We start from the raw sequence: 19,140 nt of genomic DNA on the forward strand, positions 1-19,140 counted from the left end.
TATGTTTCAATCACTCTCAAAGTTGTCCACCTCTATTAAGTCTTCTCTCGGGCTTCTTTGTTCCCAGGAAAACAATTCCAGGCTCTCCAGTGTAAAAAGCCCTCTTCCATGAAACTATTCTAGTAAATATACTTCCCACCCTTCCTAGGACCTTCATTCCCTTATTAAAATGTGGCAATCAAAATTTTCATAGAAATAGCAAAACTCAATCTATATTTACACACTTATTACATTGGCGTCAAGAATACTGATCCACAGGTTTTTTTTAAAGTGTAGTGGGAAACTTTACAGAGTCCAACTGAATTCTGGAGCAATAATTTGTTTTGGAGTCAGGTCAGGCCTTAAACAACTTGTAGACTGTAACCTTTGCACAAAATTATTGTGCTAGTGAGAAATTCTGTTTCAGAAAATGTCAGTATTTTTGAGTATGTGGAATTCATTTGTTTTACTTTCTGATTTTTAGCTAGAATAAATTTAAAAGATAAAATGTGCTAGGAGCAGTGGTGTCTCTGTAGTGTATCAAGGCTATTCAAAGACCATTATTGGAATTTTGCATTCCAGATTTTATTCTTCCTCTTTACTTCAACATTTCTGCCGTCCAATGCAAGAGCTTTAATCAATACCCTGGGTATTATCATCTCTTTTCCATTAGTAAAGTCTTAAAGTCACAAACAATCCCTTAAATTGGAGACAAGCAATATACCAGCACATCTGGGATCCATGCCAGTGCTGCGATGTGGATGTACAGGTCTTTTCAAATTTGAGGGCTTAAAATTCCTGTTCACTTCAAATGGTGCCAATATTCTGCTAGGCTACAAGGTCAATAAACAGATTGTAGCTGAATATGCACAAAACAGAAGTTTTTAAACTCCTCCCATAAACTTCAATCATGCATCAATAACAAGCAATGTTTCAAAAATCCTCAATAAAAGTCATCTCTGTAGCCAACATTACATTAGGTTGTTACCTTTCAGTTTCAATACGAGAAGGAATAGCTAAATTAAAACAAACACATTGAACAGCAAGCCAAGCCATAAAAAAGGGACACAGCTGTTTCATTTTTATTGCCAAAATTTAAAACAAGATAGATGTTCTGGAAAAGAAATAAAATAATTATAGGAGATATCACCTATTAAAAGAGGCCATTTAAAAACAGCAAATTGCCTGAGCATCAGTAATCAGTTTGCAATGGGTCAAAAATGTGAGAAATACAAAGCAAACATCAAGTATAAACAAGGATGTGTAAACAGTAGAGTAATTACTGGAATAGGAATCATGATCATAAATGCACCGGTTGGAAGAATACATCTGAAGCACTAATTCAACTCAACAGACGTGGCAATGTGTCCATTAGAGAGACCTTGTCTTAACACTGAAATGTTTGACAGTTAATGTTCTAAAGTGACAGGATTAACAGGCTGAAACAAGAGGGGGAAACAAGAGGAAAGAAAAACTTTGATGGGAGACAAAATGGCAGTTGGGGTAAGACACATCAGCAAGGGTTAGCAGGGATTACTATTCCAAAAACTATTAGCAAGTGTTTCTTAGTCAGTTTGTTTTGTATTGGAAGATGCTTTGAAGAATGTTTTTTTTGACCAAGTGGGTTTTGTCTTTCATCCGTTTCTTTATTAGACAGTATAGTATAATCCTGGTCACAATCTACGAGCATGTACTGAATAGTCTGGAGATCACAGTTTTCTTTCATACCTCAAATACGGTCAATGATTCAATTAAAATAAACATTAGACAATTTGCCAATCTTCAATAGTTACCATTATAAGAATACATTTTCTAAATGATTAAAAAATTCAATACAAAATCGGTTGTTCCGACAGCTCTTGTGGCATCTTCCAGTTTTGCGCTGTTGGTGTCCTTCTGACTTTAAACCTAGAGGAGGTAGTTTGGAAATAAATCAATAGGTTCAATTTAATGTCAGAGAAATGTATACAATATACATCCTGAAATTCTTTTTTTTTGTAAATGAAAATAGTGTTCAGAATTATTTTGTCAACAAACTGTTAAATCTCTAATAATTGATCACTTCATGTTCCTTGATGTAATTTTTCAGAATTATCAGGTGTAAGTTTACTTTAAATTGGGATAAGTGGGACAAGAACTAAGATTTTTACTATTTATATAGCCAAGCATAACAAGTCAATATTTTGATTTTTCTGTATTGAAACACTAATGCTCAAGAACTACAGAAAGTAGTGGATACGGCCCAGTCCACCACAGGTAAAGCCCTCCCCACCATTGAGCACATCCACAAGGAGTACTGCCACAAAAAAAAGCAGCAACCATCCTCAAATGATCCCCACCATCCAGACCATGCTCTCCTCTCATTCTGCTGCCATCGGGAGGAGCTACAGGAGCCTTACATCCCACACAAGGTTCAGGAACGGTTATTGCCCTTCAACCATCAGGCTTCTGAACCAGCATGGATAACTTCACTTGCCTCAACTCTGAACTGATTCCACAACTTTCAAGGACTCTACAACTTATGTTATCAGTGTTATTTATTTATTATTATTATTGTGTTCGCACAGATTGTCTTCTTTTGCACATTGGTTGTTTGACTTTGAGTGTAGTTTTTCTACTGATGCTATTATATTTCTTTGTTGTATTGTGAATACCTACAAGAAAATGAATCTCAGGGTTGTATATGGTGACATATATGTACTTTGATAATAAACTTACTTTGAACTTTGATTTTATTTCATTTGGTGTACCAGGAAGCATGATAGAAATAGCATTCTGCCTCCTCCCTTAGCAGTCATGATGGTTACAGTGCATTTAATAGACTTCTTGATTTTGATTACTTAATATACATTTGTAGTATGACTACTGATGCACCATCAATAACTCTCTGAGACGTGAGGTGAGATATAGGCTTTTATTGACTGGAAGAAAGAACAAGCAGCAATTGACCACCTTGCTACATCCTGGAGACTGAGGGCAGGGCTCAGGCCCCAATCACCTTTATACTGGGGTCTGTGGGAGGAGCCACAGTCATTGGGAGGAGCCACAGGAGCAGTCAGTGGGGGGGGTGTCCAGACAGGTATATGTAGTTCACCACAACTACTACACTGGTTTTAGGTGCCTTGTCAACTTCTCAAATTTCAGCATGCAAATAATCATTTCATTCAAAGGGCATCTAAACTTATTGTTTGTACCAATACAAAACAAAAATTAGTTCTTAAATTTCAGATACACAAATTGGTGTGCCTTCTGAAAGGAACAGATATGCACATACTTCATAAGATCACTGTTAGGTTATTGCACAAGCTTCTATCAAAGACAGCAATAACCAGCTCCCATTTACAATACTTTACAACTCAAATTGTCAGCCTTTCATCTTCCTGTCAAATAGGAGATCACCCAAGCAGAAAGAGATCCATTGACTGAATAAGGCAGGAGTGGTATGAACAGCACCTGTTATGATTTAACACATGCTGTCATTATATTTGGTAAAATCTACATGAAAATAAATTTCAGATTATCATTCTACACTTTGAGGGGACACAAACTGACAATGCATTTTCTGTCTGCAAATCTTCATTCAAGCTAAAAAAAAAGGTTTTTAAAAATTAGTTCACAATTGTTAGCTGCAGTATAATTAAGGTTGCATGTTATACTATATTAAACTTCAGAAGGACTAAATGCACAAACACTGGTAATTGCACGTTTGAGATGGAGGACGAATTCCTGGTCTTTTTACTATGTTTATACATTGTTACTATGAATATTACACAACTTCCCTATATGTGCATCCTTTCAAGTTTTCCCTTTCTCCCAGTGTATACATTTCCACCAAATCCTCATTATTCATTAGTGCATGTCATGCAGGTAATAACACAGAAACAGCAGACTCCATTCAGGCCGCAGTGACATCAATCTCTCCATGGAGTTTTTTTTTAATGCAAGGTTCAGCTTATCAAAATAAGCTGATATATATCAAGCACTCTAGACCTCAAATTTTAGCCACAAAGCTGCTTTTATTCCTGACCCTCCAAACCTGTGCACAAGATCTGTCCTCACTGCTGAACTTGGGTCCGTACACACCTAGCCCATATTCTGGACCTCAGTGTTCCCAATCCCAACTCCAGCCATACACCAACTGCTGGTATTTCACTGCTTGCCATTACAAAATATAAGATAGAGTCCTTCTCATAGCAAACAGGATACACCAGATGCCATAGAACAGGGCTCTGGAGATTGTCTGACATTTATCAATGCTCCTAGTGAATTTGGTCAACCTTGTGAGTACACACAAAATAATGGCTTGGTGCATGCTGCTCACATAGACATGTGGCACTGTAACTATGTACATTTTATCTCGAAGTACTGTTGCAAACCCTGGGTCATTCACACTAGCAACTGTTTTTTTTTAACATACCTTCAACACAATCCTGAAGCTAATCCTAGAAAGAGAAAAATTAGGTAAAATTAGTGTGTAACAAACAGACAACATTGTGCATGTAAATAAAAGTCAAAAATGTACCATCATTTCTCAATTTACAAAAAGGATATGTTCTTAAAAATACTTCACAAAGCAAAACTTTGTAATTTAAAAGGGCTAAATGAAATGCATCATGAGTACTTTGGTACAGCCTATTGCTTTGTGCAGAGAGTCCAAGTAATCAAAAGTTTCAAAGAATCAATTACATTATTGCAAAACTTATACTCTGAGGAATTAGCACAACTTCCTGAAAGGGTTCCATGTTTGTTTGTCGGTCCTTGTGTATAGTTCTTTTTTTGATTCTAATGTATTTCTTTGTTCTAGTGTTAATGGCTGCAAGAAAATGAATCTCCATGTAGTATATGCTGACGTATATGTACTTCAATAATAAATTTACTCGGAACTTTGACATTTTGACTCCTCATCTGAAACCCAGTGGGAACTGGCAGTCGACAAGTAAACAGTTGAAATTGAGCCGCTGAAGTGCACATCTATCTGGCACTAGATATGATTTGAAAGCACCCAACTTTTCATCCAATGAGATCTCTCTCTATGTCAGGCAGCGGCCTTATGCATTTATGCAAATTAGAGTTCTATCTTGTCCACAAGACCCAAGCAGTCAGCTGATGCTATGACAGCTGGAACTTAAACAAACAGCTAGATATACCTTTAAGTTCAGAGACTTCATTTTATTTTGTAGGGGCACAGAAGCCGGGCATCAATTGGGGTATGAAAGCTTTAAGACCACATGGATCTCTACCCATTACACCTACACTGTACAGGCCAGCTGCTTTATAATGTCTTAATATTTTATTGAGATAGATGACCATTCAAATAGTCTTTCTGTTCCTTTCCAAGTAGTTGGATCAGACATGGGTATGACATCAATTAATTCCACAAAGCGTTAATCAGTATTTATCTTTTTTTTTGGCTGGTAGCTGTGCAGAACAACAAGCTGCAGTGATAATTGCTGGACAATTGTTGAAGCGCTTCCAAATGTGAGAGGTTTCCAGCAGAGTGGCAAAGTAAATGCAGGATAATTAACAGAATACTTTATAAAATGACTAAAATAAACATATTTAGTTCCATTGTCAATTATAATGCACCCTTACAATGATTGCTTGTCAGATTCTGCCTCAATTTGAATCGATCAAGAGCACTTTTGGGATATGTACATTGCCAGTACATTTATAATCCATCCACTCCCACTGTTATTCTTGCTCTGGAACGTCAGAACAAACTAAAATGCCAACTATATACAAGACACACAAAGTCCATTAATAAATCACTTTTGTACATTATAGGATGCCAGCCTACAAATTATGAAATTTATTGATTTCAGCTTCACAACTTGTTATGGGAATGTGATTAATAGTTCCAGTTTTACCACAAGGGAATTTTGTTTCTATTTAATGTAATCAAGCACAGATAACACTGCAACTAGAACTTCAAAATGACCAGTCATTTGTCTGCAACACACAAATAAAGGTGTAGGTGGCAAACCAATTCATCTCCCTACGGTGGGCTACGGTGGGAAACTTCGTCACATGGTGTGAGCAGAATCATCTGCAGCTCAATGTGAAAAAGACTAAGGAGCTGGTGGTGGACCTGAGGAGGGCTAAGGCACCAGTGACCCCTGTTTCCATCCAAGGGGTCAGTGTGGACATGGTGGAGGATTACAAATTCCTGGGGATACAAATTGACAATAAACTGGACTGGTCAAAGAACACTGAGACTGTCTACAAGAAGGGTCAGAGCCGTCTCTATTTCCTGAGGAGACTAAGGTCCTTTAACATCTGCCGGACGATGCTGAGGATGTTCTACGAGGCCGTGGTGGCCAGTGCTATCATGTTTGCTGTTGTGTGCTGGGGCAGTAGGCTGAGGGTAGCAGACACCAACAGAATCAACAAACTCATTCGTAAGGCCAGTGATGTTGTGGGGGTGGAACTGGACTCTCTGACGGTGGTGTCTGAAAAGAGGATGCTGCCAAGTTGCATGCCATCTTGGACAATGTCTCCCATCCACTCCATAATGTACTGGTTAGGTACAGGAGTACGTTCAGCCAGAGACTCATTCCACCGAGATGCAACACTGAGCGTCATAGGAAATCATTCGTGCCTGTGGCCATCAAACTTTACAACTGCTCCCTCGAAGTGTCAGACACCCTGAGCCTATAGGCTGGTCCTGGACTTATTTCCACTTGGAATAATTTACTCATTATTATTTAATTATTTATGGTTTTATATTGCTATATTTCTACACTATTCTTGGTTGGTGCGACTGTAATGAAACCCAATTTCCCTCGGGATCAATAAAGTATGTCTGTCTGGTTACACTCTTCCAGTCACAAGGCATAAGACATTCTTGGGGTTTTTGATGAGCATTTATCGACGAAGAGCGACCCAACCCAAAAAATATAAACACAGGAGATTCTAAAGATGCTGGAAATCCAGAGCAACATGCCTCTTCTCTTCTCACCTGCCTATCTCCTCCCCTTGGGGCCCCTCCTCCTTCACTTTCTCCCATGATACACTCTCTTGTCCAATCAAATTCCTTCTTCTTCAGCCTTTTACCATTTTCACCTAACACCTCCCAGTTTCTCGCTCCATCCCACCCTCCGCCACTCACCTGGCTTCACTTATCACTTTCTATCTTGTCCTCCTTCTCCATCCCCCTTTGTTCACTTCCATAGATGCTGCCGGACATGCTGAGTTCCCTCAGCATTTGTGCATGTTGCTACCTAAAAATAGTTGTCTTATTTATTCTCTCTCCATAAAAGTTGTTTAAGATGTCTAATAGCTGAGAATGCCAGACTACATTTTCCAGTTCCTGCACTAGAGGCTGATGCATTTACATTTATTCCTGTCCAGTTCTCCTGCATACACTGTCTACGTGACCCAAAAGCACTTGGGAAAGGAAGTCTGTCCTTGGCTTCTACTGTTGGCAATGTATATAGAGAAACTTTCTTCTCCTTGCTGGACTTTGGCCAGCAAAGTAAACTTCAAATTAAAGTTAATTGATCTGTGTCAATTAATAACATTTTCACTATGGTAGAATATTTACATCTAGATCATCCATTGTAGGAGGCGCCCCAGTGTCCTTTAGATCTTTCAACATCTGAAAAATAATAAATTAAGCAGAGTGAAAAAATGGCAAGATCCTGAGGTCCTCACTAAAATAGCAAATAATGATGATTTAAAAATACATTTTATAGATAATATGGTAAAAGGTTTACGTCCTGGTACTGTGGATAAAAATCGTACATGTCTGTGTAATGTTCAAAATCTGACAATGCAAGATGAAAAATTGGACTGAAGTCTGGGATTTCCCCTTCAAGTATTCTGAGTTTGGTGCATGAAGGATGGAGCTTACACAGTAGTATCCAGCTGTGTGCACCTGGACACCACTTCTCTGATTTTTATTCATACCCTATAAGATCCTGTGTGGCCTGCTTTTGTACAACTTGAAGGAAAGGTATTCTTCCTGAACCACCATCAGGGATGCTCCTTGAGAAAATTTAACTCCCTCAGATACAACACACCCACCACTCTCCAACTGCATTTCCTCCCATAAGATATAGGAGTAGAAGTAGGACATTCAGCGCATCAGGACTATTCTGCCATTCAACCATGCCCATTTCTTTCTCCTGCTTTCTCGCAGTAACCCTTAACCCTTTACTAATTAAGAACTTACTAATTTCTGCCTTAAATACTTGACCTCCATCACCCTGTAGTAACAAATTCCATAAATTCACCCTCTGCCTGAAGATATTCCTTCTCATTTCAATTCTAAAAAAACTTATTCATTCTGAGGCTGTGCCCTTGTATCCTCAACTCTCCTACTAATGGAAATGTCCTCTTCATGTCCACTAAATCCAGGCCTTTCAGTATACATCAAGTTTCAATGAGATCCCCCCTCATCTTTCTTAACATTGAGTACAGGCCAAGAGCTGTTAAATGCTCCTCCTACGCTAAACCTTTCATTCCTGGGATCATTCTTGTAAACCTCCTCTGGATCCTCTCCAGGGACAGCACATCTTTCCTTTGTTATTGGGCCAAAGTTGCTCACAATATTCCAAGTGCAAATCCGGCCAATGCCTTATAAAGCAGTATATCCTTGCATCTCCTTCTCTCACCCACTGTGCAAATTATAACCTCATGCACCTCGCTCTATCACAGCCTGACCAAAAAAAGAGAAAATGTGTTAGTGAGAAAGGGGTGTCAAATGACAGTCTGTCAGCGTTTAGCAGTAACACAGATCAAATTCACAAGGGAATGGATTAGTAACAGCCTACTTTGTATTATTTTATTCATCTGTTACCTTATTTTCCGAAGTACTTAATGGGGTGGATTATGATGAAGAAATACACATACTAATTTTTTAAAAATCAGAAGGGAATTCAATGATATAACTATAGGGAATGTAGAAAAATGAGTTTTATTTTAACGTCAAGGGGAAAAAATGTTGTCCTAACAGTAAACTGAGCACAAACTTCATCAGGGACAGGGTTGAGGGAAGGATGCAGGACATGCAGGGTTTAAAACTTATTACAGAAATGGTATTCCAGTATACCTGGTGTTTGTTTTACAAACAACATGCCAGTAATGGGGAAATGTAAGTGTTGTTTTCTGAGAATCATGCTTCATGATTGGGCAAGTCTGCTAGTGACCGGTAGTGATATAATGATGAGTACTTAAGAAGCAGTAAATGAAATTAAAATAACAAATTTGATTAAAGGAATTAATGGTAAGTTCAACAGTTACAGTGACATGTAAGAAAATCATCCTACCCAAGCAGTCTATCTTAAATTATGGAGATTCTACAGTATATAAAGTAATTTGTTATTATTTTGCACAACAAGTGAGTTAAAGGTCTCTAACACAAGCTAATAGTATTGCAGAGGTTCAACTTGCATTTGCATAGTGCTCCAAGTCGATCATCTGCTGATCATCATCGTGCCAATCTCTCCAGTTATCAAAGTCCACAACTAACCAAGCGTGCTATAAGAGAGAAACAGACGAAGATTTGTATGCTCTTACAGCCTGTTCTGTAAACATTAGAAAAACAAGACATTCAGTTCATGGGTTACCATTTTACCTTTGGGAAATGGGTATTTATTGAAATAAAGGTTGATTATGAAAACAAATCATCTACTTGATCCTTAACCATGAAAATGGTTCATGTTTCCAATTGGTGATCCTGGGCTAGGCACTCTAACACGCACCATAATTGCAAAATTTGCTTCCCATTATGATAAATGGGCCCTTTATATTAACACTGAGCTAACATGCACCAAATCACTTTAGTATTACTACAATGACCAATGAAAGTATGCACAAAAAGGGAGCAGCAAGAAATCCTAATAGGCAAGAATCATAAGACCATACGACATAGGAGCAGAATTAGGCCATTTGGCCCATTGAGTCTGCTCCACCATTTCATCATGGCTGATCCATTTTCTGCCCAGCTCCAATCTCCTGCCTTCTCCCTATATCCCTTCATGCCCTGACTAATCAAGAATCTATCAAAAATGCAACAAATTTTGGAATTTTCACCCACAATAATTGCATTATTCCAAAGCCAAACTTAAAAGCACAATCTCCAAGCTCTCAAAATCATGGTTCTCAATGAGAACTGTTGCTCGAACATTCTGAGCAGCTCTTGCTTAACCTGGTTAGTTGGATTGGGGAACAAGCATTAGGCATCTTATAATTATGATGGAAGACTGCGCAGGAATAACTAAAGACACTGCAATGCCTTCAATCTTCCATAGATTTTATAACATCAGTAAAGATGCTCTCAGTCAGCAATTCACTCACTTAATTAATCTGTAACCATACCTTGGTTTTGTCTTTTGTTAACCTCGGCCAAGCTTTTTTACCTTCGATTTTCCTCATGAATAGAGTAATGGACCTATCGGAGCGTTTGTGCCTTGAATCCTATTGGTTGAAAGAAGAACAAAAAAATGACAAAGGGTAAAAGTTGTCTTAGCTTCTAATGCAGTAAAGCAGCAAGTTATGCACTATTTAATGATGGCATAAAATGCTGTCTTTTTCTCTAATTAACCCATATTCAAAAGCAAAATTTAGCTTTGCACTTCGATATTTATTGACATTTTTAGGATCAGACTCAAGAGCTGTCTGATTAACAGATTTCTAAACTAAGGACCTACACATCGATGAGATACTTTAAAATACTCAGCAAGAGCTACCAATCCTGGTTGCATCTCCAGTCAGTTCATCAGAGCACAGATGCCAAGGAACCTGCCAGCCTCATCAGCAATGACCTTTATGTCTGTCCTAGGAAGGGGACTGAGGGCTTAAGGCAAAGAGGGGACAGGAGGTAGTGGCCAAGCATGGCTCCTGCAAAACTGGATCACCACAATTTTCCATCAGGACATTTAGAAAAATATCTGAAGCTCATGATGGTGGGAGCTGGCAAAGATATCAACACCTGCTCCACACTTTGCTGATTAATTTTTCAATGGAGTATTTCAACTGGCATCAGGCTCTTAACTTGTATTACTGCCCAAACTGCATGCTTAAAGGCACCATGGATTTAGTAAAGAGGTCAACATCTTGTAATCCTATTGATGAGCTGTAAATATCCTTTCAATATTTCAACTATTCCTCAAGATAAACTTGAATTTAGTGATAATTTAATCTAATGATAATTAATGATAGATGATATCCAGTTAATACCAGATTGTTTAAGGTTTAGCTTATCTACAGATTGATACAACTTTAGGAAATGGGGATGAAACTCGTTTCAGGGACAGGGTGGAACTGAGAGAGAGCAAGGTTTTCACAGGGCCTGAAGGCTTTCGAATTGTTAAACAAGGGATATCCAGGTGAATCAGCAGATACAGAATGGCAGGCCAAATGCAAAGCAGTTAGGAATTAGAGATCATGGTTGTGAGAATCAGAGAAGCAAGGAGAGAAGAGAAGAGAAGGAAGTCTTTAAGCAGCAGACAGAAGTGGAATTGAAGATGTTCATAGTGAGAGGTAAAATTGTATAAATGAAGGAGGCAAGTTTAATGATGAAATCACTAAAGAGGCCGTTAGAAATAGTCAGGGATTACAAGGAGCCAGTGATGGGCTCCCATAGAAGTGGGAACATTTAAGCAATATAAATTTAGAGCAATAGGGAAATTAAATTTGAAGCAATGAGAGCAAGAGGAGGCAAGGAGTTATTTGCTGAAGAGGCTTAGAAAACAAATAAACTTGGCTCAGGATTCCAGCGGGACACAGGTATCGATTTTTAACCAACGTTTCGATGACAAATTCTGCCATCTTCATCAGGGATGAATATCAGGCTTAGAAAAGCTGGTCATTTTTCACATTAGTTCAGAGGAAATAAAATCAATTGCATCAGCTCACCAGCTGCCCAATATAAAAGTCAGCCGACTCAGCAGTGACAAAGATTTAAAGTTGAACCCTCTGGATTGTGTTGCTTCACACTACAACAGACAAGGTCCTCAGACGCTAGGCCAATATTATTTTGGTTTATCTTTCTGATTCCCACTTTAAATATTGTGTAAAGTCAATACCTTTCTCATGGTGCTGGACATAATGAGAGTTTGCCACTGAACATGTGCCTAGACACTGTCAGTTCATTCAAAGCACATACTTACATTTGGCTCCACTTGGCTATACAATTCAATGTTATTGTAGAGTTTGGTATTATCTGCTGTTCTGCAACTGTTGAATTTAAAATGAAAAGAAATTATAATTACATCAGTTCATTATGCCTCAACTATCAAGATAATGACTTCTTGATTCATCTACTGCCATGGTGAGGCCTAACTCAGGTTGGAGGAGCAACACCTCATATGCCGTCTGGATAGTCTCCAGCCCCTTGGTATGAACATCAGATTCTCCAACTTCCGGTAGTTCCCTCCCTCTCCCTTCCCCCATCCCAGTTTCACTCTGCCTCCTCCTCCAGCTGCCTATCACCTCTCTCATGATTCTGTCTTCTTCTACTACCCATAGTGCTTTCCCCCTTACATTCCTTCTTCACTTTTCCTGCCTATCCCCTCCCCCACCCCTTGATCTTTCCTCAATCCTGATGAAAGGTCTCGGCCCGAAACGTTGACTGCTCGTTTCCACGGATGCTGCCCGACCTGCTGAGTTCCTCCAGTGTGTTTGTACGTGTTAAGATAATGACTTGTATTTACAGGATTTATATTAGAAATTTGCCTTGGATCAATCATGCTTAGAAGATGCTGGATGCTGGTAGATAATCAGAAGGGGTACACGATCCATCACCCATTCAGCACGGCAAACTAAGTGTCAATGTCTACTGCCACAAGCAAAAAATGCTTGCAGATTTCCGAAGTCCTTTGGGGCAAGAAATCTATTGTCTTTCTCTAGTCTGGCCTACATCACTCCAGATCCACCAGTGTGGTCGAGTTAAATGCTCTCCAAAGGGCAACAATTACAAGCCTTGCCCAGATCCTGAAACAATAAATAAAAACACTCTCCAATATATCTATTCATTCATGTTACAATTATGGAGTCTTGAATGGGATGCCTGACAGAAACAAAATGTTTCACCTCATAGATCAAAATAAGCACAATTGTTTTTAATCCCTATTCTGCCACATAGTCCTTGGAAATTTAGGATTGTCCAGCCAATGTTCCAATGCCAGACTATTCCCATCTCAGCTGTACATGTGGCCAATGAACTATGTTTAAGAAGTACTAAGCAATTGGCTTAAATGTCCTCTGTCTGTATTACATTCCAGCTGTTCCATATAATAACATAGATCACTACAGCACAGAAACAGGCTCTTCAGCCCATCTAGTCCATGTCAAACCATTATTTTGCCTTGTCTCATCAACCCACAGCTGGACCACAGCCCTTCATACCCCTCCCATCCATGTATGTTAAAATGAACCCCACATCCACCACTTCCACTAGCAGCTTGTTCCACACTCTGAGTGAAGAAGTTCCCCCTCATATTCCCCTTAAATATTTCACCTTTCACCCTTAACCTATGACCTCTTGTTCTGGTCTCATCCAAGATCAGTGGAAAAAGTCTGCTTTTATTTACCCTATCTATGCCCTGCATAATTTTGTACACTTCTAACAAACCTCCCCTCATTCTCCTACACTCCAGGGAATAAAGACAAGTCTGAAACAGAATTGATGAACTCGTATAAGTAGGAAAATTCCATTTGGCTGCAGTTAAGATAAAATATTTTAACTAATATATTTTCCACTGAGAAAGGATTGTGTATTGTGGATACTACTGGATACATCAGACTTTCTGGGTACTGCTGAAATTAGTGAACTCCTCATCTTTCAGGCAATTCCAATAGGTGCTTTATTTGCATTATTTCATTCTGAAGAGCAAGTCAAGAGATTAGCAGCAGTTTAGATGTTTCTTTTGAATGGTGGAAATGCAAAATACTGTACATTGTATTGATTTAAAAATGTTGCTCATTCAAAATCTCAAGAATAGTGTTAAATACATTCTGTAATTCACCCATTATGTTCTCTCCTTGATGTTTCCCATCAACCAGGAAAAGTTGAATGGAGTATTGTGTAAAAGACTTGGGCACATATACGAGGGGTGATTGATAAGTTCATGGCCTAAGGTAGAAGGAGTTAATTTTAGAAAACCTAGCACATTTATTTTTCATCATAGTCCTCTCCTACATTTGCACACTTAGTCCAGCAATCGTGGAGCATACAGATCCCTTCTTTGTAGAAATCAGCATCTTGGACCTCCAGAAAGTGGTCCACAGCAGGGGTGATTGATAAGTTTGTGGTGTAAGGTAGAAGGAGATGAGTTATACAGCTCTCATTACATGCACGTGCAGTTCAACTCTTTGACTGATTATGCAGAAAGTTTGAAGTTAATAACTTTTGTGGTATTTCTGTTTCAGGTAATTGAAAATTGCAAGTAAGCACTGTCCGAGAAAATGGACAACATCGGCCTTTGTGCAGTCATCCGCCACCTCGGTCTCAAGGGCTTATCACCCAAGGAGGTCCACGAGGACGTGGTGGCAACACCAGGGGAGAGTGAAAAACAAATGTGCTAGGTTTTCTAAAATTGACTCCTTCTACCTTAAACCATGAACTTATTAATCACCCCTCGTATATATCTAGGGTGCCTGAGACTTTTGTACAGTACCGTATTTGTAAATTTGGACTGAATAGTGAGTTTGTAAATCTGGCAGGAGCAAAGAGTGTTGGGAATAGTGAGAGTGGAGGACAGCGGGATGGGTGTGGGACAGATAGCATAGAAGGTGTGTCAGGGGTGAGGGATGGCATGGGTGCAAACACATCCAGCCCTGATACACCAGGCAAGGACATTTAATTCCAAGCAATTGGCTTATCGATCATTACAGAATGTCTCTCTGGTAGTCCCCGCACCCTTCCTTCTCCCTTCCCCTTTTCCCAACCATGATTCCCCTCTCCCTGCCCCCTTTCCACTCTCAGTCCACAATAGAAACATACGAGTATATCAGAATCAGGTTTATCATCACTGACATATGTCATGAAATTTGTTTTTTTTTGTGTGACAGCAGTACAGTGCAATACATAAAATTACTACAGTACTGTGCAAAACTCTTATGCACCCTAGCTATACATATGTGCCTAAGACTTCTGCACAGTACTGTATTTTGAGGGAAAAAGACAATAATTGTGCATCTCCATATATTACTGGACCTCAGTTTGATTAATATTGGAGAAAGTCTCTGATCAGTATGAAGAAAACTATTCACATGGGTCTGGTATTTGCAACAATTTCGCATCATAGCAAGGTATAGGTTCTTGATTAGTCAGGGCGTCAAAGCAGGAGAATGGGATTGAGCGGGAAAATAAATCAGCCATAATGGAATGGTGGAGCATACTGGATGGGTTGAATGGCCTAATTCTGCTCCTATTGGTGATAAGTTACATAAATACATCCATGGAAATCTTGAACTGTATTTAGTACATGTAAAAGAAAATGGCTCACATCAGTTCACAGTATCACAACATTGTATGCAGTCCATGTATAGAGAAATAGGCAACTGCACAAAACTTAAGAACTCAGCAAAATTGAACTGGGTTCTGTTTGCATTAGAGTACAGAATTTTTCACTTATTTCAGGCTGGAAGCCTAAAAACTATGGATGAGCAATAAACATTGATCTTGCTAGCAAAGCCCTTATCCTAATGATGAATAATTCTAAACAATTTCCAAGTGCCAGGCAAATAACCTCTTCTTTAATGTCAACAAGACAAAGAACTTGGTTATTAACTCAAGGAGAACTTGCCCCACTCACACCCCTCTTTATAACCGTGGTGCCACCTGGTGCAGCAGTGGAAACAGTAAGCAATTTCAAATTCCTGGGAGTACACATTTCATACAACCCAGAACACATCCTAAGCAATCAGGAAAGCTCACCAATGCCTCTACTTTCTGAGGAGGCTGAAGAGAGCTGGAGTATGCACATCTATACTCACATCATTCTACAGATGCACAGCATCCTGACAAGCTGTATCACTGCTTGGTATGGAAACTGCTCTGTGGTAGATAGGAAGGCTCTACAACGGGTAGTCAGAACTGCACCAGCCTACCCACTATCAAGGACATATATATTGAAACATGCCGGAAATGGCCAGTAACATCATGAATGATCCCACCCATTTTGCTCATGGACTGTTTGTCCCACTCCCGTAAAGGAGGAGACTATGTAGCATCCATGCCTGGACCACCAGACTCAAAAACAGTTACTTTCCCCAAGCAGCAAGGCTGATTAACCCCTCCACCCACTAACCAACCCCCCTACACCCCCAACCATCCTAATTTATTATTTCCTGTCAGTCTCCTTACAGTATGTACAGACACTCCTGTCCCTTGCATCACTTTATGGGCATACAATCAATCTATGTATATAAGCCATCTTATGTATTTATATTTATTGTTTTTTATCATTATTGTGTTCTTTATCTTTTGTGGGTTTTTATTGTGCTGCATCAGATCTGGAGTAACACTTATTTCATATCACCCACCAGTGAGCATTTCACTCCTTCTAGTAGCAGAAAGCACATTGGGCCCTGCTGCAAGACATTATAGAATTTATATACAGCTATATACAATGTCGGGAAGTGTATGGTCATGCACTTTCTGACACTGCATATACAATTCAAAGAATAGGTGGTGGGGGGGGGGGGGATCCCATTGAAACCTATCAAATGTTGAAAGGCCTTGATACAGAGGATGTTTCCTAGGGTGGAGGAGTCTATGACCAGAGGACACAGCCTAAGAATAGACAGATGTCCATTTAGAACAGAAATGAGGAGGAATTTCTTTTGCCAGAGAGTGGTGAATCTGTGGAATTCGTTGCCACAAGCAGCTGTGAAGGGATACAGAGAGATGGATCAGCCATGATGAAATGGCAGAGCAGTCTCTATGGGCCAAATGGCCTAATTCTACTCTTATATCTTATGGTCTTTTGATGGCAACTTTATAATCACATATCTACTCACCAGTGCACATTTAAATGAATAACAATGAAATGAATAAGTCATGGTAAATGCAGGGTTTCTTACCTAAAGATCAGCCTTAATTTTTCAATTTTAACATAAACATCCTTACTATCTTCTACGCAGAACTCAACAAACACATAGTTCTTACGATCGTACCACTGAGTTTTTGCTGGTTGGCTGAAGAAATAAAAGAATAAGCGAATCAAACAGCAGTCAGTCATTTGCTAATTTAAATTTCGAGATAGAAACAGAACAATAAAAAGGCAAGTGTTTGTTTTCAATTTTACAGCTTTGCATGGAAAATTAACAATTAAGTTGGGGGTCCTTTAAAGATATCACCTCTTTGTGTCTCAACTTTAAAACCTAGAAAATTTATCCTAGAAACTTATTGTTGCCTTTGAGTAGAGCATACGTGTCTCTGAGTACAGCAGTTTGTTTTGTTTTGAACAACAATGTTTTAAATACCACAAGCTTATTTATTTTCATCCTATCCTGTTTTTCTGATACCCCCATCATTACTGTGGTAGTAATTGCATTCTCTTAGTGAAGCCAAATGCTCAGCATTTATTAAATAACACACCCTAGTCTTCTGCCTCCACAAGATCAATTTATTTTTGGTTTCTAAATGACCTCACCCTTCTTTTGGTTACACTTTCAATTTATGTTACTTGTTAAGCTAGTCTCATACTTCCCTTTTGACTCTTTTAATGTGCAATACAATTCCCTTCTACGTGGTAATGAATGGGTTTCTCTCTTTAAAATAGAAGTCCATAAATTGATTGGGGGGGGGGGGAGTGAAATCTACAAGCTCAAACTGGTGTTCGGAACCGTCAGCAACAGCAGAAATGTACATCATTAATACCATGGTTTGACATATCCCACACTCAGCCATGCAATCAAGCCAGGGGATCAAAGTAGAATCTATTGTGCTTAATGATCTTACATTATTGCTTTACTCAAATCAGGATGGTGAAGGCTCTCCTAGAGTGCCACTAATACTCCCTACTTCATGTACTTTAATGGTACCTTCACTAGAGGACTCATCTCTTCACCAACTTCTCAATACACTGAACAGCAAACAATGGCCTTGTCAACAATATGTAGATCCCAAAAATATGAGTTAAAAAGAAAATGTATAGCAACGCAGAAACTAACCGGGGAACTTTTGGTGCCACATGGAAATCCCCAGCACCATAAAGAGACTATTAAGCATTTAGAAGACCACATAGTGAGCAAACAAACAGATCACTTCCCATGATCTCCATTCGCTAGTACATTCAGTGACCAGCCTGAAAGCATCGAACTACATCATTAACTATGTTAAACTGTTAGATGGAGGGCAAGTCATTCTTACTGAATAAAGACCCACTTGGTTTTAGTCGTTGGTGAAAACTAATCTGCAACACTCATGATAAGTGTGGGTGCACACAGTTTATACCGTGACCTACCTGTACTCAGTTTCTTCACACATAGTCACTTCCCCTAAATTCCCGTCAAAAACTTCCAAAGGAAAATAAGTGGGGCAGATTGCTCAGAAAAGTTTGCTGAGATTGTTTGTTCCTAGCATGCAGGACAGAAGCAGCTGCTGCTATTTTTAGGTGGTTGTTTCCCTGCAGTACGTTACTGTTTTAGACCCTGCACTTTGTCAAGACTTCCCTGCTCCGCCTCCACTGCCCAGTTTTTACCAACAGCTGTTCCCTTGGCTTCCTCTTTCCCTTGCCTGTCCAGGCTGTCAATCACTCCTCTCTATCTATGGCACAAATTGAAGCTTAATTACTTAATTAGTAAGTCAAAGGCAAAGCAGGAAAAACACCAAAAAAGATTTTTTTTCCAAGTTATGTGATTTATTCATACCACTATTGATTTGTCACACAGACGCACACACACAAACACTAAGTCCACAGAAATTGTCTCTGACTACCCTCACACTATGAACATGGAAGCATTGTTTGAACTCTATTTTTGCTTTAGTTCTCCTCCCATGCCCCATCTCTCTCCCTACCTCTGACTCCTTTACCATAACTGCCCCTTCATTTTCCCAATTCCTTTGGTCCCTATCTTCTCATCTCCCTCCTCCTTCTCCTACCTCTTTCCTATTTAGCCCATTCCTTTCTCCTTTCTTTATTCCTGCTCTACCCTGCCGGCTGATTGTGGTCTCTAAGCTTGAAACAGCCTATTCATTCCTCAATTGCC

General features: G+C 39.3%; 1 protein-coding gene across 1 annotated transcript; it reads right to left on the minus strand.

Annotated features, from left to right (window-relative positions):
• Positions 1–1,038: 1,038 nt before the first annotated feature.
• Positions 1,039–18,746, minus strand: ptges3l (prostaglandin E synthase 3 like). The gene is made up of 8 exons (XM_073071537.1): positions 18,396–18,746; positions 17,011–17,124; positions 12,093–12,159; positions 10,300–10,398; positions 9,373–9,459; positions 7,523–7,576; positions 4,397–4,421; positions 1,039–1,887 (listed from the first exon to the last, which is right to left on the minus strand). Exons 1-7 carry the CDS (start codon positions 18,416–18,418, stop codon positions 4,416–4,418), a joined length of 450 nt encoding a protein of 149 aa, XP_072927638.1. The 5' UTR covers positions 18,419–18,746; the 3' UTR covers positions 1,039–1,887; positions 4,397–4,415.
• Between the last annotated feature and the right edge of the window lie 394 nt (positions 18,747–19,140).

Source organism: Hemitrygon akajei, chromosome 18 (assembly GCF_048418815.1).
Source record: "Hemitrygon akajei chromosome 18, sHemAka1.3, whole genome shotgun sequence".
Classification (NCBI taxonomy): Eukaryota; Metazoa; Chordata; class Chondrichthyes; order Myliobatiformes; family Dasyatidae; genus Hemitrygon; species Hemitrygon akajei.

Bases quoted from the DNA above. Each gene is read 5' to 3' on its own strand.
- ptges3l (XM_073071537.1), bottom strand. From the start codon at position 18,418: ATGTGTGAAGAAACTGAGTACAG. The intron at 12,160-17,010 runs GTAAGAAACCCT...TAAATTCAACAG, and splicing joins AAATTAAGGCTGATCTTTAG to TTGCAGAACAGCAGATAATA. The intron at 7,577-9,372 runs GCAAGTTGAACC...ATTATTTTTCAG, and splicing joins ACTTGGAGCACTATGCAAAT to ATGTTGAAAGATCTAAAGGA.